This window comes from Myzus persicae, unplaced genomic scaffold (assembly GCF_001856785.1).
Source record: "Myzus persicae strain clone G006 unplaced genomic scaffold, MPER_G0061.0, whole genome shotgun sequence".
NCBI classification, from domain to species: Eukaryota; Metazoa; Arthropoda; class Insecta; order Hemiptera; family Aphididae; genus Myzus; species Myzus persicae.
In genome coordinates, this window is record NW_019104111.1 from 583,908 (window position 1) to 606,326 (window position 22,419).

A 22,419-nucleotide genomic window follows, 5' to 3' on the forward strand; every position below is an offset into this window, starting at 1 on the left:
AGCGTTTAATTATCAATCCGAGATTGATTATTTAAATATTAAAGTGCTTCAAATAGGACCAATGACGATATTATGTCCTAAGTGCCATGCAAAAAAATGGAAAGATGAAATCAATGGATTTTGCTGCGCTGACGGTAAAGTTGTTTTACAACAATTTGAGGATCTTTTATAACTAATTTATTTTAATTTTAATTTAATTTTTTATTTTTATAAAGCTAGAAAAATTAATGTAATTATCTATACATATATTGTATTCATTATATTATATATTATTTATATAAGTTTGTGTCGTTTATATTTGGCACATTTATTAACGGGTAACGAAGTACACGGGGTCAGTTAGTTTATTATACAATATACAACTATTTACTTTTACTATTTTCATCATTGTAAAAATGTATTATTAATCAACTTACGAAGTAATAATATCAAGTATAAGAAAAAATATTGAATATAAAAATAAAAATATTAATATAAAGTATAAGTAATATCTTTTTTTTTTTTTTTTTCATTGAACTTAAGCCTGACGACTAAGGCCATTAGCTGTTATAGGGGTAATGAACTGTAGTAGGGGTAAGGTTGGTACGGTAAGTTGTTTTTATGATTGTTAGGGTTGTTACGGTAGGTAGCAAACACGTGTATGTGTGGCAAGATTTTTAACTACTACGAAATCGGGTGATCACCCATCCGGGAGCTAGTAGTTGTGGTCGTTACTTACTCCCAGTCGCATTCCGCGACTGGTAGCAGCCAACGCGCCACGCCAAGCCACATAAGTAATATCTCTATCTATCGTTATACCTAATATGTAATTGTTATCGATGCCTGATAATCTGATAACTAATATAGTGATTTCAATTTTACACATTGTAAAATAACATAATTATTTTCATGATTCCTTCATCACTATCTCCCCCCCCCCCCCCCCCGGTTGGGATCCACTGCAATACGATTTGTTTTGTAAATAATGGTTCGTTTAAAATTATTTGATTCCGTTCAATTGATTATTGGGCAGAGTTACATAATATGTTCATCCAAGACCTGGCGGTGTTGTAAGAGTGGCCACGATGTATTCAAATTCTGAGTCCAAAAAGCGCGCTGCCCGATTTCTAGGTTCATTACCCATAGACAACGGTAGAGCACATGCTTATTAGGTTTCTTATATAATTTGTATCTTTATACATTTATCATTTAGCGAATATGATTAATGTGATTTTTTTTTAAAATAATCAAATATGGGTAGGTCAGTCAGTATCAAATTTGAAGTATTTATTTAGAATTTTGCATTTATGTGTACAATACAGTCAATCATATTTTAATGACCTACCCACTATCATGGTTTATATATTATGGCTATCTATCTAATTATCTCTTACCACCCATTTGGTAGACATAATTTATTTTGTAGCCTAATTACTGGCATATGTTTCTGAATTTTCAATTAGTACATCATAACTTTTATGTATTTATTTATTAGTAGTATTATTTAATAAGTCATTGATATTGCATAATTATTTTATTTAATACCATTTGATCCTATGAACTTCGTCACCCGTGACCCGTTAAAAATGCCAACTCTATATGATAATCGCTTTTGATAATGCCGTAATTCACCTGCGATAGTTCGAGGATCCCACTAAGTGCGTACTCTAAATTAATAGTATATATTATTTTTAATTTGATTGAGGACACTTAGATGACGCCTATAAGTACAACTCACCTTGGTTAGGTAAGCCAATGTGCGAAAATTAGATTTGATGCATGTTTCAATTAGCCAATGGCAACCAATATCCAAAAAAAGTACTAATTTCTAGTAAATATATAATTGTGCTTCTGGCTTCTCCTATAACCAATAGATGCCATTTATAAAAAAAATTTTCTTCGTAAATCTCAAAAGCATTTTTTGAGCAACACTTCGGGCTGGACCTATCTGATTCAATTGTAAATTTAAATCATCCAGACAACCACTCAAACTAAAAACTAATTTACATCTTGACAGTTAACAGAATACTAAACAACTAACTCACCAATTGTACTACCTAATGATGCTAAACTGACCAACACAATTTTCTGTAGAGATAAACTGTAGACTGATAGGTATTTACTATTTACCAATAATTGTATACCCGCATTTAGACAAGAGTTGAGCGCTCTCGAAAACCCGTGATATTTTTAGATATCGCTCTGCTTAGATACTGCTGTAGTACTGTTGCTAAAAGGTACAAACATTAATGATTAGGTGACATAGGTGACAGAATGGGTTGAACAAAAAAAAAGTGCTTTTGGCCAACTTTACCTTACTGCTTAATAGCTTATTTTATCGATTTTAATCTTAAATTCCATTACGGAACTTGACTAATTTGTCATGTAAATAGTAAATGTCTAACGGAAGCAATAATATCATATTACCATATTATTAACATTTCACCGGGCCACATTAGGTAATAATTAATTATCAACATTGGCCCGAGGCCCGGAACTTTTTTCCTTATCATTTTGCAATAATAAATGTCTACAACTTGATAACACAGATAGTCAGAATTGAGTATTGATTCAGAAAGGGCGTAACGCCTGCGCAAATCTAATATCTCCTACTGAAAGTTGTTGTCACTTGCTATGGGCCTTAACTACAGACTACAACAGTTGAGTGGTCCACAGTCCACAAACACTACCCACCACTGTTCATTGTGCATTTGTATGTGATTCGTACCCCAGTCCTGGTATTGATTGATTACATCGCCTGTTAGTTGTTACAATTTACGGGACAATATTTCACTGCTTAGTAAGTTTTGTATTTAGGAATATTGATAAAAGAAGAAGTACCTATTAAAAAATACACATCTGTAATTGAAAGTCTAATTTTTAACTCAAAACCTTTAAATTAAAAAAAAAAACATTACTTTCGCTATGTCTCCTCTATGTGTGAGACAAAGTGGTGTACTCAATCCTTTGGGATACACTATGTCAAATCATACAGATGTAGCAAAATCAATATTTCTTGGATTTTCATTATTTGGTTTTGTTGGAGTTAACGGGAATAAACCAAGTCCTCAACTAATCAGTACCATCAATAGGGGCATGTTGCATTTAAAAGTAAGTAAATGTATAACCCTTTTAGAATATAATATAGCGTTTACCTCAGTTTATTATGTGTCAATATATGCTATACAGTTTATTAATTATTAGTATAATAATTCAAAAGTAAATAAATAATAATATTATTATTATTAGGTGCTTATTTAAAAACTATATTCTTCATAATGTTATACATCTAATTATGTTAATTTATTCTCCTACATAGTTGCTACACAGCACAGTTGATTCTTGCGTCTCATTTTAAACTTTTTGAATGTAATATAAAAGCTTAATAAAAATGGGTACATTTTATCTAAATTTACTTACATTTTACTTAAGTTAATATGCCTACATAGTGGGTTACTATAAATGTTAGGACTGGAATTTACTAAAATTAGTTCTTACCAATGACATTATTAATTAACAGTATAAAATATACTCAATATTTTATCGTAAGAAAATTTCTCTCTTCTTCCTGAGTTACCTTCTTAGATACTTGTCTATGGTCTGTGTGGCTAGTGTTCAATGTATTTAACTCTTTTGTAAGTACACAAAAATAAATAAAAATTATTTTGAAGACTATTTTGAAACATTTTGGGCTTTGACAACACCTGCTGTAACCATACATATGATTGTGAATGTCTCTTACACATATGCTATCATATTATTCCTATATATTCCCGTATATTCCTTATAAATAATTGCTTAGGAGAGCGCACAGGGTATGCTAGGTGTGCCATGGCCTGTGCCTATTTGTACAATATTTATTCGTTCTGGAATTTGTTAAATGATTAAGCTACAAAATATTTAGTATGAATGATAACCAACAAGGATGCTGTATGAACAAATTTAGATAACAAGTTTAATAAAAAAAACCCCACTAATAGTGTATAACTCATTTCTACTGTTCAATGTTCTAGGTTGATTGTAATATAGATGGTATTCATTTTTTTTTACCAAGGATTGTGTTTCTACTTTTACTTATAAAAAATTAAAACCTTTAACTTTCTGTTATTATAAATATGATTTATAAATTTATATTTTTCATTAGGTAAAATTCATTAATTTAAATTTTTTTATTGGTGGTGGGTGGGTTAGGTTTGTTAAGGCCTATTTAAAGGCATGTGCCCAATTTTCTTCATGACACACCCCATACCAAATTCACACACTCTTGTAAAATAAGTAAGAAATAATCATGTTCTAATATCTAATATTATTTTGTATGTTTTAGAATAACAATTACAATGCTTTTGAAGAAACATTACAAGTGGCTCTCAAAATTGCCAATGATTTTAAGAATGCTTTAGGCATTACATTTATATATGATATGCTAGCAAATGGAGCGTTTATAAATAAGGAATATGAAAAAGCAAAACATCTGTTTACCAAAGTCATTAAACAGTTATTTGATCAAGGAGCCTATGAAGATGATCTTAAAGTTCTACACATAAGTCTTAAACTTTCTAAAATTCACGAAGTTCTAAATGATTACAAGTAATTATTATGTTACTTATTTATAAATTTGTTTGTTAAATATTCTAAACGCAAGTACAAGTATCGATTTATTTTTAATATGCTTAATTGAATATAGAACTTATAGTTTAGTATTATCTGAATTACAATTATAAATTAATGATGTACTTAAACTATTTTATTACTTGATGATATATAAGTATAAATGGCAGGAGTATTATTGTTCACACAGAACCTCCTTTGCTGTCTGTTAAACAGGAAAAAAAATGAATAAAAGAAAAGTACAAATATTGAGTTGCTTAAATATTGAATCATTCAATGGTTTATAAAGTTTCATGTTCCAATGTAAAATTAATAATTTTTAAGGGATTAATAGCATTAATTATAAATAATATAGATTGCTCATTGGGGTACAAAATCCATGAATTTACTAGCTCAATGTTTTTTGTACCACCGCAAGTGATCTATTTAGTATTTCTAATCAATCCTCATAGGTATCAAGTTAAAATATTCAACAATCCAATAAATGTTCAATACTTCTTTATACCACTGGAATAACTTAATTATACAATTAAAAGCTACAGACCAACCAAATGTGAAGTTTAATGCAAATAAAAGTGATATTTAACTGTACAGTAGACTTATTTATTATTTTTTATGGTTAAAAGTAATAAAATTATGTAATTTAGCAAACGTTAATGCAAATTAATTGTTAGTAATTATGTATTGATAGTGATTATAATATTAGCACATAGGTTTTTGAACACTCATACTGGTATATTATACATCATACGACATTATCTTAAATTATAATACCATTTATAAACTCACAGTAAATTAAGAATAAATAATTTATTATTTTTTAAATTTTAAATATTAGTATGTAAATTTGTTTCAGAAATTCTGAAATTGGTTACTTATTCTGTATACGACATTTGGAGGAGAAGATGAAATATGATCCTGAAAACGAAGATGTTTTAGGTTTATATGCTATAACATTAGACACATATGGTCGTTATTTATTGACTGAAGGACAAACTGAGATAGCAAGGATTTGTTTTAGAAAGGCATATAAAGCTAGTGTGAAGTTAAATGGCGAAGTATTTGAAATGAATGTTATTTTGTTGAATGATTTGGGAACCATTTACTATGGACAAGGGAAATTAGACCAAGCATTACACTGCTTTAAAAAGGCAGAACAAATTGGGCAACATCTTCCTGATATGAAAAGTTTTTCAATGGTACATATAAATCTCTCTTACATTTACTTACAGCAAGGACTGTTAAAAGAAGCAGAAAATCATTGTGTGGAAGGAATGACAAATGCTATAAGACATGGTTATGAGGATGGTAAAAAAGAAGCAGAATATTGTTTAGTTGGAATTATAAATTTTGCAAAGTGTAAGATTTAGTAATTTTTTTTTTTTGTAGACCAAATGTTTATTAGTATTTCATTTCTTCAAATTATTATTTATGTTTTATTACAATAATTTTCATAAAATTTTATTGTAGGCACTTATGTCAGCGTGGAACTATTGTGTATAAAAAAAAAATGGTTGTAACTTTTAAGTGAGTTATTTAAAAATTTTACAATTTTACAATAAAAAAATAATTTGAATAAGTACAGTTTAATGATATAACAAGAACTATCTAATGTATGATAACATTTTATTACTATTATTATTAGTTTAACTTATCAGATCATATTTTATAAAATTTTTAAAAATGTATTGTTTAGGTATACTATGTACTGTTTATCGCATTTTTGAATTGGATTATTATTTTGTTATAAGTTCAAGTATGTTATTAGTTAGGTATATTAAGTAACAATTAATTTCATAGCATCTTATTTAACTCTAATTTTCTGTCAATTAATATAAAAACTAAGTATGGTTCTTATTATTTATATTTCTTTCTACAACTTATGAATTATATACTTATCACTTAATATAATTTCTGGTACACAGCAGGACAATATACCAGAGATTTGGTGTAAAGCCTCAACAATACATTAAAGATTTTATGGATTTATTTACTTATTAATAATTATCTCATTATTTATTCTTACTTAATAATACTATAATATTAATTAATATAAGTTTTAAATTACTTACCACTTAATACGTAGAAAATATTTATGATTATCATAGAATAAAATATAGCTTAAAAAAATATTAAATACATTTTATTGTTATATTTATACCCAAAAAAAATTAATTAATCCTTTAAAACAATAAATAATAATTTTACTAAAATTATTATTGTATAAGGCATAAGCTATTATTATTATGATATTAAATTATTTATTATGTCAATGTTTTTATTCATTAGTAATTATTACTCTGCGATCATTTTTGATTTGTTTTGCTTATTAAGTATTAGTATGAGAGTAGGTAATTTTAGTATACCTACTATTATGATAACTATATAATGTGCAAGCATAAAATTACCCAAAAAAATATACCTCGTGTTAGAAAATTACAATATTTATTCAAGGTTTTTAATTTATGATTTGGTACATACCTATTTAACTATTCGTATTGTGTTTTATATTTTATACTACCCTAAACTATTTTAAGTATAATTAAGTAGCTAAGTCACTACAAATTTAAATATTGTTTTTTAAATTTATATTAATTTAATCGTTTTTTCTCATGTTGTTAAATTAATGCTAAAAAATTACATACAAATGTTATTAATGTCAGACACACTTTATAATACAAGTAATTCCAATATTTTATATTTAACTCCTTTATTTGTTTCAAATATGTAATTTAGTATTAGAAAAACTATTATGAATAATATATTGGGTTCCTATTTATTAAAAATGTTTAACTTATAATAATAATAGTAAAATAGAAAATAGATTTTATCAATTTATAACTAAGTTGATTTCAGTACAACAAATTACAATTACAATTTTTAACTGTATAATATATTTATGTTCTGTATAAAATTAAAAAAATTAAAAAACCAGCCTCTTCAATGTATGTATTTATTTATTTATTTTTCTTTTTATTGATCTTAAGCTTCGGCAACTGAGGCCATTAGCTGTAGTAGGTATTGTAGGTTTGTATTGTATATTTTGGGACGGGAGGGGGGAACACGTGTGTGTTTGTTTTTGGCAGAATTTCGAATGGGGCACCCGTAGGTTTCTGCCATACCCCAGGGGTGGGGGATGGCAGCACTTGTTTTCCGGTCACCGCGACTTGTCCGGAGAAAAATGCCGCCCGGTGGCCGAGGATCGAACCGCGACCGGCTGCGTCGCAGCGGACGCGTCAGACTAGGTACTCGGTCACACTCACCTCGTTTTTATTATGTTTTATTCAAGCAACAAGAATGAAAATCGAAGTTCAATGCACCCTAACCACTCTGTGAGAGTTTTTCCTGAGAAACGTGTTGAGTGCAAGATATCACGCTTTTATTATTGGTCGGCAGTTATTGGACCAGGGCAGTATTTAGGGGGGTGCAAGGAGACATTTGCACCGAGCGGCCAAATATTGATCTATTTAGGGGGTGGCCAGGCCTTGCTGTAACCCGGTGTAGTATTGTATCAATAAATTATTTTTTTTTGGAAAGAATTCGTACTATGACACGACCCTTGTGAACTTAGCAATGCAACAATAACGGATAAGTGCCAGCATTGAATAAAATTAATATTATTTTAACCTAACCATGGTTGTACAACTATGGCTTAACCATAAAGAATTATAACTAAAAATGTGTTAAAAAAATAAAAAAAGTGATCTATTTTTTGGTGGAGGGGGGTTGGAGGGGGGCATACAATTATGGTTGACTCAGGGCGCAAAAATTGTAAATACGGTGGTGGCTGTGCCGTTGTCATGAGTGTGCGAGTAGCGCGTGCTTAAATATCTCGGCACTGACATCTGACATACAATCACACTCACACTATTTATCATTGACGACTAACACTAATGCTATGGGTAGCAGCAACTTAACTGCATATTGCCTAAATATTGCCCCTTAGTATAATCCGTTACAGCGACCTCCTTGACATTTTAATGTACAGAATGACATCTAATTATAAGAATTTTTTTAATTTATATTTTAACAATTTATTAGCTAAGGGTATTTTTTGTATCTTATTCGTGAGTATTTACTTTGAGTAGGTATACTACTATATTTTATGCACACAATTTATTTTCAAATCCAAAGCATTCGACAGCAAATTAATTCAACCCACTATACTAGTATATTACTATTAGTAATAATATGTTAATATTGGCTGAAATATTGTCTGGGCTCATAAGCGTTTTTTGTATGCAATGATTTAGCATTGAATTTAAATTTAACTCATACATATACAACACAGTGATTTACTCGACACCAAATGGACAGCAGAACGGATATCTATTGTTACTGCGATATGGTGGACTGAACGGTAAATATTAATATGATAACTGTCGAGGTGAAAAAACTCAAAAATGATTTTGGTTTTTTTATGCCTAGGGACGGCCTACTATTCTCAGGCAAGAATGGCAATTGGGACACACAAGTGGCGGCTCTTGGGTGGCGTTGGGACTCTTTTAATTCATAATACTAAATAGTAAACTAACTAATATTAAAAAATATATAAATAATAAACAAAGTACCGTAAACCGGTTGGCATGGTGGTGTTGGTGTGGAGGTGGTGGTCGGACTGTCGGAGTAAGGGAAGTCCCCCGATTGCGGCCGAAATTCACATTTTACGTTTTTAACCTACACCGATTGTGGCCCGTACATAGTAGTTAGGAAATACGATTTTAAATGATTATTAAAACTAAATAAATATCCTGATTGGGTTTGATACAATTTGATCACAATTCACACGATCATCAATATTCGATGTGATAATTTCCAGTCCATTAAAGATAAAAAAGCAGACAAATTGTAAAATTTCAAGATTGGGAGGGACATGGTTGAATATTATGTTACTATCTAGTTTTTCGTTTTATAAAATGTAAATGATGGAAATGTACGAAATGTTATGCGAAAAAGACAAACAAACATTGGTAATTTATAAATCTGAACTTCGCTTTCATCAGTTATTAGCAAATGCAATATAAAGATGGTGCTGTGCAAATAAAAACTGTAAAAGTTTAATTAAACGGTACAGTAAAGACTTTCTAATAAGCATATTAAGTAAATTTGACTTGAAAGAACATAATTATGAAGCTGATACTTAAGAGATATTGGAACGTCATAACTCATAATAAACTAATTTTATTTTATATTTTTTTTTTATTTTAAACAATTATTTGACAATATGACTATATATTAGGTGTCCCGTCACGGAGTTGCCAGTGTATGATATAACTATATAAAAACAACGTTTTCACTCCCTTAGAGGTTAAATTGTGAAAAATCCTTTCTTAGCGCGCCCCTACATTGCTTAATTAACTTCTGTACAAAATTTCATGTCTGTGGACCCAGCGGTTTGGAGCTGGCTGGGCGTTGATGAGTGAATAGGGATGTCTATAAATGTCTTAAATGTACTTCGAAGCCCTTTAAAAATATCAACTCTATAAGAGACTCGCTTGTGATAATGTGAGCAGTATATTATGAGATTTGACCCCGCCAGGTGCGCACTCTATATGAATAATATGTTTAATTTTAATTTTATTAATTTTTTTTTATTAATTATTATGATTGTGTAATGCTGATGAGCGGTTATAAGTGTAACTCAGCCGACATCCGCCTTTGTAGGCAATATACCTACTAAAATTCGATTTGATGCATTCTTAAACCTGATCTGCCCGATTAACCAATGGCAACCAAAATATTGAAGAAATACCAAGTTCTACTCAAAAATTAAGAAAATTACTCAAGGATTTAGTTATTTATTAAAATAAACAAGCAAATTGTATTGTGTATACATATACATATTGTATGGCACGGCGGCCGGGGGTGACTTAAGTTTGTTTAAAATATACATATTTAGGTATTGATAGATTATAGAATTTTACTTTAACCTAACAATAAAAGGTTCCTCTTAAGTTTCTGTTGGTGGAAATTAAAAAAAAAAGTAAATCCACAATAAACTTTTATGATCGTCAGAATTTCAAATTTTGACATAATTAGTTAAAAACACTACAGTTAGAAATTCATAAAATATTTTAATTTTTAAATCTAAGATTTGAATCAAGATTCCATATAAGTTTGTCCACCTTTACCAACAAAAAAATCTACTGAAAAGTCAAATTAAATTTGAAATGTTCACCAAATGTTTATTGTATCATTTACTATACTGGCTGTATGTACTTAATAAAAATAATTTATTATAAAGAAGAAGACAATTTACAATAAGTAATAAAATAATAATGCTCTTTATGGGAAAAGAGTAAGGGTATAAGAGTAAATACTAAATACAGATAACAAAAGGTAAAAAATGTAAATAATAATCTCCGCTAGGCACTAAATGCATAATAAATGTGTAGTACATAAGTGTTAAACATAAAATACAGCTAATAAAAAATTATTACTTACATTAATTATAATATAAAGTTATTACTTAGAATAATTGATAACATTTTCAATTTTTTTTGTAAATATCAATAAAATTGTATTTGTTGGATCATAAAGCTTGACAATTTAATATAAAATTCCTTGTACTTATATATTGTTACAACAACAAATGAAAAATATTAAAAATACATTGGCTTGACATTTTTTTATAGGAATTTAAAGTACAATGTTGACAAAATTTATCAAATTGAATATTTACAAATTATTTTGTAGTTAAAAATGTATATATACGTCATATTACAGTATACAACGTTGAACTGTTAAATTCGCTCCCGTGCTTTTTTCTTATTACTCCGGTAAATATAGACAGTTTTTTGTGTTTTTTATCTTGTTAGATTCTAAAAAGTGCGCTCTCAGACCGGTGTCGATTTTGAGTCGGTCTGACCAATACCCTCCTCTCAAGGGCAATTTTTAGTGGTTCCAGCTTATATACGGCCGCCGTAGAAACGTGAGTTCAATCTTATTTTTATTGGTACAAGGTTCCAAAGCCCGCGGCAGTCGTTAGCGCGTTATCGGTGAGATTAGACCTACACTGACTCACGCGTTGATACACTGCGTGAGTTTTATAGTTGAAAGTTGAAACAGCGTTGATAAATATAAATATAAATATATACATCGTGATGTAGCAATCGTTAGCTGTTCCTCTCATCAACCCTCATATAGTCATATCTCATCGGACCGTCTGATTTACCTGCAGCTTTGGTTGCCTACCTTATCTAACGAAGTGTATTTATTTAAATGAGTCAGAACTCACCCTTAAGGGTCTCCACCCGATCAACCACTGCTGGCTATATTACTTCTGTAATGTCTGGCAAGTCTTCTAAATCAAACTCTTCTTCTTCCGGTCTGCAGACCCTTGATGTTTTTAACAACACTATGGCTGAACATCAAAAAACACAAAAAGAAACCCCGGCCTAATGTAAACGCTTGTGCGAATCTCAAAATGCTCAATTTTCTGAACTCAATGAAAGCTTAGGTCGTCTGTCCACTCAGGTTGTTGAATTAAAATCTGAGAACGACCAACTCCAAAATATCATCTCTAGTCTCAGCAAACGAGTCTAAGACCTTAAATCTGCAAACAGTTGTTGTCGTACCTCATCGGCTGACATTATTCCTAGCATTCTCCAAGAGATCACTGAACGTGAGCGTTGTTCTCGTAACGTCATTATTCATGGTGCTCTAGAATTTTCTTCTTCTGTATTAGAAGATAGAGTCTCTAATGACGCCCTAAAAATAACTGATGCTATCAAACCGTACTTTCCCGAATTACCATCAGACTTCAAAGCAATTAGGCTAGGTAAACCCAGTGGTCGAGGTCCCCGACCACTTAAGGTTTTCTTCCCGTCTAAAGAAATAGCCCAGAAACTTGTTTCTGACTATAATACAAATATTAGATCTACTCACATTGACCACACTGACAATATGCGCCATCCCATATCGGTTACTCGTGATCGCACCTCGAGTGAGCCTGAAGCAATTCACCTTGTAAACGCTGATTTGGAAAATCGCAAAAAGAACGGTGAATCTGACTTGGTGATCAAATACAGAGATGGATTCCCCTATATTATACCGGCCCGCAGATCATCCCAGGATAGACGCCATCAAGCATCGAACTTTGCCCCTATCCAATCAAAAAACTAGCAGTACTCGACTTGTCGCTGCCTAGGCAAGCACTCCTTGGCCTGAACAAAACTGAAAAAAATGACTCATGTTACTACTCCTGCTTAACTGATCCACTCTCCAATTGTATGTATGACAGTAAACTTCGTTCTTCAAACTGCTCACGCTGCTACACTGCTGGACTAACTTTAGATTCTTTCTTGCAATTCTTCACTAACTTAAAAGCCTCATTTTGTAAACTTCTTAATTTTTCTAATATTTGTAATAATCACTTTTGTGATAATACCCTTAATTGCAAACTCAAAATATTCTATCAAAATGTTCGTGGCCTTAAAACAAAATTAGTTAGCCTTAGATGTTCTTTCCCTATGTTTCACTTTTATGATATCATTATCCTCACAGAAACCTGACTGACTTCTGACATAAGTGACAGTGAACTTGGTTTCGCTGGCTTTCAAGTAATACGACTTGATAGAAACAATTATAACAGCACTTCTATCCGAGGTGGTGGAGTTCTAATTGCTATCAAGTATACCCGTTCCTTTCAACCTATGTCACTAACCGTATCTAATGTTGAACAAGTATTTGTATTATTGTCCCTAAACTCTTGCCACTTTTTGGTAGGAGGCGTATAATTACCCTCTCGCTCCCCACTTTCTGTAGTTGAATCGCATACTACTTCTGTTGAACACATCATATCCTCTTCTAAACCAAATCCCCTAGTCATATGTGGTGACTAAAATCTCCCAAATATTAACTGGTCCTCTGGTGAATTAAGATTAATCGGGACTAATGATCCCAGCATAATTTCCACAACTATTATTGATTCTTTTTCTTACCTCAATTTTTTCCAGCATAATTTCTTGCGCAATAATCATGGGAGTATCTTAGATTTTGTCTTTTCCAATTGCAATAGAATTAAAGTCAATTTAGCAACGGAATATTTGGTTATTCCTGATCATTATCACCCACCTCTTCACGTGGTCTGTCCTTCACAATCTGACAAACTAGTAGATTAGTTAATACTCATAAATATAAAGATTTCAAAGCTGCAAACTACACTGCCATAACGCAATTTATTAACTCCTTTAATTGGGAGTTAACATTTTCGGAGTACACAATCAAAGATGCAGAATCTGTTTTTAATGAAATTATGTGTACCAGCACGTTTTTATTCTTAGTGAAGAGGGCAAGGACGTATTTTGAAAGAATATACGCAAAAGCGCTTATTAAATTACTAAAAGATGTGTTTATATTACGAAAACTACAATGTACTGTATCCTAAATGCTTAATTACTCTAGACTTATTACATAGATTTTCTGTATAACAAATGAGGTTCTGTCTGAGTGCGTATAGCTCTACGATTAACTGGACGACCGTAACCAAGGAGCCTTCTGTGCAACGACCAGGGTAGGAATTGCTGGATAAGCAGATTCCAGCTCGAGCGTCTGTTTCCGTAGTCACGTACGCCAGTATACATACCATATTACTCTAATATATAACCACAGGGAAAAATTGGAGCAGTCCCTGCGACTTAACTCATCATTAAAAAAATATATAAATAATATGCAGATTAACATTCAGTTTCTGCTATTTCTGGCTTAAAAACATAGATTTTTTGTTTCTTTGCCTTCACCAGTAAAAATGTGATTACTATTACTAATATAAAAATACAAACATATTCTATTACAATATGATATTCCATTGAAATTATTAATGTGTTTTCTGTCGTTTTATTATTGGGATTTTGTTCTATTGTGGATTCACGTATTGCTTGGCGGAGATTTTTATATAAACCAAAATGATTAGGTGTCTGGTGATTAATGTCATCTATATCTAATTCCTTAATTTTACTTATATTAAATAACGGATTTTCCGGAACTAAATCTAATGTATGATTAATAAATGTGTTTAAAATAGGCGACATAATTGCTGTAGTTGTGTGTAATATACAAGAAGGAGAGATACTAAGTCGGCCAATGCCTTTTATATTAAATTGGAAAGATTTCTGAGGGTTTTTACAATTTAAGGTTACAAATTCGGAATGAGTACAATAAATCCAAGAATCGATTTTAAATAATCGGTTCCAAATGCTTACATCGAGTATTATATACTTCCTTTTGCATGAGACAGGAAGAAATTGTGGATTTTTTAAGATTTTGACTTCACATATTTTAGAGGATGCCCTTCGTTGAATTGGTTCATTGCCTTTGCGAATAGTGTATGAACTTAGCCTAGTACAAGAATCACTTTGTTGCTGAGTTTAAGTAAGATAGAATTCACTTTCATCGCAAAAAGATATATAATCGATCTCTGGCTCAATTATAACAGCGTTATCATCCTTCATATAAAAAGGTAATGAAATATGATGTACATATCGTAGCTATTTACAGTGATTATTGGGAAATTCAATGCAAAGATGAGAAGAAAATCGTTTTGTAGAATAGAAATAGAAGAAATAGCTAAAAACTCTGGAATGTTCTGTATTTTCGGTTCTACAGGGAGTTGGGTTCCTGCTGGCAACGTTACTTGGATTGCTCTGAGTTCTCTGAGGAGCTTTATTGGTGGTAATACTGTAGAATGAATTTTTCCATGAATTGCTGAATTTATAAAAGAAATGAAGTTTTGCGTTTCATACGCGTACTGATTAAGGAGAGATTCTAAAATGATAGATTGTTCTAACAAAGTAGTTTTTACCATTAATGTATTGATTTTCATAGAATTCTTGATTGCCTGGGTTTGGAGGAGTTGAAAATTTTCTTCAAAAACTTCTCCAATGTTAATGAATTTGGGTGTCGTTAAGAAGAAAGTGCATATTAAAAATAACCCAAGATTAGTCATTAAAAAAAGAAATATAAATATATTTACAAATTGGGTAATCCCCATGTCTATTTATTAAATATTTTCACAAGATTCTTATGAACTTTAGTTTTTCGTTTCCCTTTCTGTATCGTCCATTCTCATTTTCGTTGATTTCTAGTACGCCGTATGGACCTAACCATTTAGGGCTTAACTTACTCCTTCTGGTTTTGTCCTGAATAAGCACTCTATCGTTGACATGGATCGTTATTGGGTTTGCCGTTCGGTCATAACTAACCTTAGTTTTAATTTTGTTCCTCATTAGACATTCTCGAGCAATTCGATGGGCTTCTCGTAGCCTCTGTTTGAGTTCTTCCTGATAATCGTCGTAGTTGTACTGTGGTTCTGGAGGTTTTGTCAGAGATGTTGGTACTTGTAAGGTTCTCCCATAGAGGAGTGCGTAAGGTTGTTTGCCTGTGGATTGATGTTCCGATGAGTTGTAGGTGAACATGGCATATGGTATGTAGGTGTCCCAATTCCGCTTGTCTGAATCTACATAGTGCCTCAAGTATTCGCCTAACGTGCGATGGCTCCTCTCTAGTGCACCATTCGATTGTGGATGGTACTGCGATGTATTAATCCGTTTCACTCCTATTAGCTTACATGTTTTGAAGAAGATTTTATTAAGAAACTCTGTTCCTTGATTGCTTATAAGATTCTGTGGCATGCCGTGAATGCACACAAATGAGGTGACGAAATGGAACGCTACAAAATATACTGTAGTATTAGCTTCTTTGTTAGCCATGGGTGTTGCCACTGAAAATTTGGTTAGATCACATTGTAGGGTAAGAATGTATACATTTCCTTGATACGTTCGAGTCAGTGGACCAATTACGTCGATGAATACCCTTTCAAAAGGTTCAGACGCAGTGGTACTGATTATCACCGGCTGCTTGATATTACTGGATGATGTCTTGTTTATTTGACAGAACGAACATTTGTTAATGAAATCAGTGACATCTTGACTTAATCCTTCCCAATCAAATTGTTTTTGAATCTGCTTGATTGTCTGATTGACTCTGCGGTGTCCTCCGATTACTACCATATGATGCTCACTTATTATTTGTTGTTTGTCTAGTCCAACAACGCTTTGATTGGAGAATATTTGTATATTAATTTCCGAGTCTTGAAATATGTATCTGATCATACGGAGTACCGTAAGCCAATCTAATTGGTCGGATCCGCTACCGATTTTGGGCATGGCCAAATTCCGAATTTCAAATTCTTGACAAAAAAAGTTGGAGGTTCCGTAAAGAATTGTACATGTCCTCTAAAGTTGGCTTCTGCCAAAATTTATCTTTCGTTACGAGGTTGATAATGTATCGCGATCACAGTTGAAAATATGCTACTTCAGTTTTCTTTGGACGTTGAAGTTTTAAGTGTTGTAAGTGTCCGAATTTTCTTCGAAATTCCAGGGCGATACCTCGATTCAGCTTTAGATCCGCAGATACGCAGTGTAGTAAATGGAATTCTTCTGAAACGGTGAAGAGATCTCCCGTTACCTCTTGGACTCGCGCGTTCAGATAATTTTGACATTCGTTATCCGAGATATACTCATGGAAGAGTTTCAAATCCATAAATGATCCTGCCGATTGTCGTTGAGATCTAGTATGGACGACTTTTACTTATATTATTCGACTTAGTGCGTCAGCGTTTGTATTGGACTTTCCGGTTTTGTAAGTTACTTCATGTTGGTATTAAATATAAGAGGCGTAATAAATTATACTATTGTTTTCTAACCCTAGTTACAATGAGTTAACATTTCTTATTACTAACTTATACCTCATTATATTATACTTACTGACTGCTTAAAATGATACTATTTTGCCTATTACAAATAATTGTTTACTTAACCTAGTTACTATGTGTTAATTTTTCTTATTACTAATTTATACCTAGTACCTAATAAACGCTTAATACAACAGTACTTAAGTGCAAAATAAATTAACACAATCTGTTGTACAATAGTCAGGGTGCCGGCCTACTATTTAGCATACAAATCCAATAATAATATACTATAATGGGCACAATAGGTGCTGGCCAGCTAAACGGGTGTACTTAACTAGAACTCACAATAGGACATTAAAATAAATAATAATATAGGTATAAAAAAACCTTATAGGTGACAGCGTGATGCTGATGATCTCCTTTTGATGGACGGTGATAGTGAACGTTTTATGGTGAAAGGTTGATGGTTGACTGCAGGTGACGGCGTATGGTGGATGGTTGAGGTGACGATATAAAACTAATTCATAAAAAAGCTTCAGCTCGTGTAGTAGGCAAAGAAAAAACACATAAGCTGAAAGAAGCGGACCGTCGTATACGCACGAGCAGTAGGTATCGAAACACGACTCGTACACGCGCAACGACAGCTACTGCAGCTGTCCGCAGTCGTGTAATAAAGTAGGGCTGGTTGCAATTTCCCTTATCACCATTTGTTTGTATAGTAGGTCTGAACACTGAACAGAAACTCTCTGACCTCATAAAGAGGGAAGAATGTCAAAAGCCAAAAATATGTGAACATAAATTAAATTAAATTATCATGGATATGTTTAATAATGTAATTGAAAGTAATAAATATAGAACTAATTATTTTAAGTCTTTCTCTGAATATAATTCATATTTAAATAACAATAATGAATCTCTATTAAATATTATATGTTTTAACATAAGAAGTGTGAATGCGCATTTTGACGAGCTGCTTTTATTTTTAGAAAATGATGTAAATAATAAGAAAATTGATATTATAGTTTTAACTGAGACGTGGCATGACTCATTGTTTTGTCACTATATGATACCAGGTTACAGTATATTGTTCTCTAGTTCAAAAAGAAACCAAAATGATGGTATAATAATTTTTGTGAAAAATCATCTAAATGCAGATTTTTATGACTATGATTTTTTAGAATATAATATTGTAAAACTATCGCTGATAATCAACAATTTGCCTATAACTGTTGTATGTATATACAGATCACCCTCGTCTGACTGTACAGGTTTCATTAATTCATTAAAATATGTCTTCAATAATTTAAATTTAAATTCTGGTATAATTACCTTAATTGGGGACATAAATATTAACATAATTGGTGCACAAACAGTTAATAATTATGATTACCTAGACCTTTTATCAGAAACTGGTTTCTATTCTTTTATAAATGTATTTACAAGATTACCAATAGGTCAACAACATTCGTGTTTAGATCACGTGTTCATTAAAGACAATAATAATTCACCTGGGAATATTAACGCAGGTGTCCTACTAACAGATATAACTGACCATTTTTCAATTGTAATTACAATTCCTATACCTGTAAAAATTAAAAACATTATTAATACTATCAATGTTATAAACTATGATAAGCTTAAACAAATTCTGTATAATGAAAAATGGACTAAGATACATGAATCTAACAATGTAGATGTATGCACAACAGATTTTCAAAATACAATTATGAATGCCATTAAAGAATCTTTAACAACTAAAAATATAAGCTCTAAAAATAAAAGATTGAAAGAATGGATGTCCAAAGGTCTCTTATGCTCTGTTCGTCACAAACAATATATTTCAATGAAGTGCAAAAAAAACCCAAACAATTTAAGTCTTGCTTCATAATATAAAAAATATAAAAATACATTTACTAAACTTTTGAGGGTTGCCAAAATTTAATTTTACGAAGACAAATTTAGTAAAATGTCGTATAACCCAAAATTAACCTGGAAACTGATCAATGAGATCACGGGTAGCAATCCAAAAAACAATGATAAAATCAAAACTGTTATAATGAAAGACAAAATATTTAATATAGATGATAATCCTAAAGAAGTGTCAAATGTGTTTAATAATTATTTTACAGACGTTGGTAAAAATTTTGCTAAAAAATTCAATAAAATATACAATCTGGTATTAAATAAATGCAACGATAATATACTATGTTCCTTTGATATGATTTTTCTAGAAAAAATTGATGTATCAGAAGTAAAAATAATTATTCAAAACTTTAAAGATGACACTGCTGCCGGTTATGATAAGATAACAGTTAAAATTTTTAAAAGTATTTCTGAATTAATTATTACTCCACTAGCCTATATTTTCAATTTGAGTATAGAAAATAGTTTCCCGGATAATTTTAAAATTGCAATTATTAAGCCTCTATTCAAGAGTGGCGACCGTAAAACTAAGTAACTACAGACCTATATCAATGTTAACCAATTTCTCTAAAATATTTGAGAAAATAATTAAAACAAGGCTGATTTCTTACCTTGAGAAAAATAACTTATTGTCTAAAAGCCAATACGGATTTCGACCAGGACTAAGCACCGAAAATGCCTTAAATAATGCCACTCAATTTATAGGTATATGACTCTCTAGATAAAGGTTTAAAAACGATTGCTGTTTTCATTGACTTAGCAAAGGCCTTCGATACTATTCAACATGATATCTTATTAAAAATTCTACCAAATTTTGGAATAAATAATAAAAGTCTCCTCTGATTTAAGAGCTAAATTTCTAACAGACACCAAATGGTGAAATTAAATGATGCAATAAGCAACACAAATTATATCGAATATGGTGTCCCACAGGGTAGTGTTTTAGGTACCATTTTGTTCATACTATACATTAATGCAGTTTGTAATTTAAACATTGGTGACAAAATAGTGACCTACGCAGATGATACCTGCCTGTTATTCTTGGATAAATGCTGGGAAGGGGTATACCTCAAAGCAACGAAAGGTCTACAATTAACGTATAAATGTACAAGTGAACTGGGCTTAACTATGAATTCAGACAAAACTACTTACATGAAGTTTTCAATAAATAAGGTTAAAAATGACAATTTTCCTCTAATAATTCATAATTACCAAAATCAATTGATATGCAACATGCAAAACTGTAAGCAAATTAATCAAGTTTCAAAAATTCGCTATCTGGGTATTATTTTCGATAATAATTTGAGGTGGAACTTCCATGTCCATAATTTAGTAGGGAAACTGCGATACTCACTGCACAAATTCATTTTACTAAAAAATATCTTACCAGTAGAAACTTAACGTACAATTTATTTTGCGTTTTATCAGTCCATATGTCAATATGGCCTTTTGGTATGGGGAGGTGCAAAAGAAAATGTTCTAAAAATTCTTCAAACTAATCAAAATAATATATTAAGAATAATACTTAATAAAAAATCTTTAATAGGCTCAACAAAAGTGAATTACATAAAATTACGTGTTCTTCCAATAAGGTACCTATACAAGAAGTATGCAATTTTATTTGCAATAAAAAATGTTATTAATGTCAATAACAATAACAGACATTTAAGAGTTCATATAGCCTATAATTTGCCAGTAAAATATTCAAAAAAATCTTTTGGTCAATCTTTTGTTGATTATTTAGGTCCTACCTATTTTAATCAAATGCCAACTTTATACAAAAAAAATATTCATGGAGATCTAGTTAATGAGAAAATAGTCGCCTATAAATGGCTATTCGCTGAATTAACTACTCCTTAAATAAGAGTTCGCATTTCAGTGTTTATGATTTTGTATTATTGTTTTTTGATCTGATTTGTTTATTAAATATATTTAAAAAAAATAACTACTAATTTTTTAAAATAACGAATTTTGAATATTACCACGTTTCTCTCTTATATATTCATATGATGTCTTTTGTTTATTTTATATATTATTCTATTGTATTGTAACTTTGAACTGATCTGTCTAATGTGACTAACTTTGTATTCGTATACTTATTTTGTTTTGTATATACTTATTAAGAAATTTTGTTTCTTTTGCGAAAGGATGTACCTATTCAAATTTCTAGTTTCCTGTTTATTTTATTCTAATGTTGGTATTTTAAATTACTATTATTATTATTATTTTGATTATCACTATTGTTAATATTATTACTATTATTATTACTATTATAACTATTGTTAACTCTCTGCTCCGTCACAAGCTTAGGCTTAAAGGAGTAGATATATTTCTTTATTTTTACGATTTATTGTACATTTAAAGAAAAAAATAAAAAAAAAAATGAAAATTCAAAGCCAATAAAATGCAATCTCTGTAAAAAAACCAGGGAACTGGAAAAAAGACTGCAGGATATTCAAAAAAGATTAATAAAAGAAGAATTCAACTTCCAGTATGGCGGTTATTGGTGTACAGAGAACAATTTAAGAAATCGACGACGCAGACAAGTGATACGTGGACTCAGGTGCGAGTGACCACATGATAAACCGAAAAGAGTTATATCGGATCACATATATGTGAAACCGTTACATATATTGTAAACTAGGAAGTATAAATATAAGTATTGATAATAAGAAAAAATAAGGCTTATAAACATATTATAGTCATCCGGATACACATAATAGTATACACACATAATTGTTAGCATATATAAGACACACACAATGTTAAGTTCGTTAGTTCCGGGACAAGTACAGAAGCCCGCTACTAAGGAACTCTTGATGCCCTTCGGACAATTCGTAAGTCTTTCTTTATACTAGATTTCATATGTAACTAAGATTACTGTAATTTATTGTGTAATTATAAGACATATCAACCGGAACTTAATATTTGATTTATCTTTCTTGAAGCTCCCGAGTTACGGTTAAAATATAATTCAAAGGTCTCTGAAAACCCCCACTGAATTATCTAAATATAACAGGTTCCCTAACCTAGCTACAGAGTGGTTCGTTGATTATACAAATTTTGATGTGCATTCACCAGTGCATCCGGTATTGGAGATGGTAAGCATATTATGGCAGTCGTGAAAGGTAATAAAATATTTATACTTATGTTGAAAATAAGTGGATAAAAGGCTATTTAGAAAATTTTCTATATATACCCGATCTAAAAGTAAATTT

At 31.0% G+C, this 22,419-nt stretch overlaps 1 protein-coding gene across 1 annotated transcript; it reads left to right on the forward strand.

Annotated features, from left to right (window-relative positions):
- Positions 1-2,633: 2,633 nt before the first annotated feature.
- LOC111038855 (tetratricopeptide repeat protein 19 homolog, mitochondrial-like) lies at positions 2,634-6,068 on the forward strand. The gene is made up of 3 exons (XM_022322115.1): positions 2,634-3,090; positions 4,304-4,566; positions 5,444-6,068. Exons 1-3 carry the CDS (start codon positions 2,905-2,907, stop codon positions 5,955-5,957), a joined length of 963 nt encoding a protein of 320 aa, XP_022177807.1. The 5' UTR covers positions 2,634-2,904; the 3' UTR covers positions 5,958-6,068.
- The last annotated feature ends 16,351 nt before the right edge of the window (positions 6,069-22,419 follow it).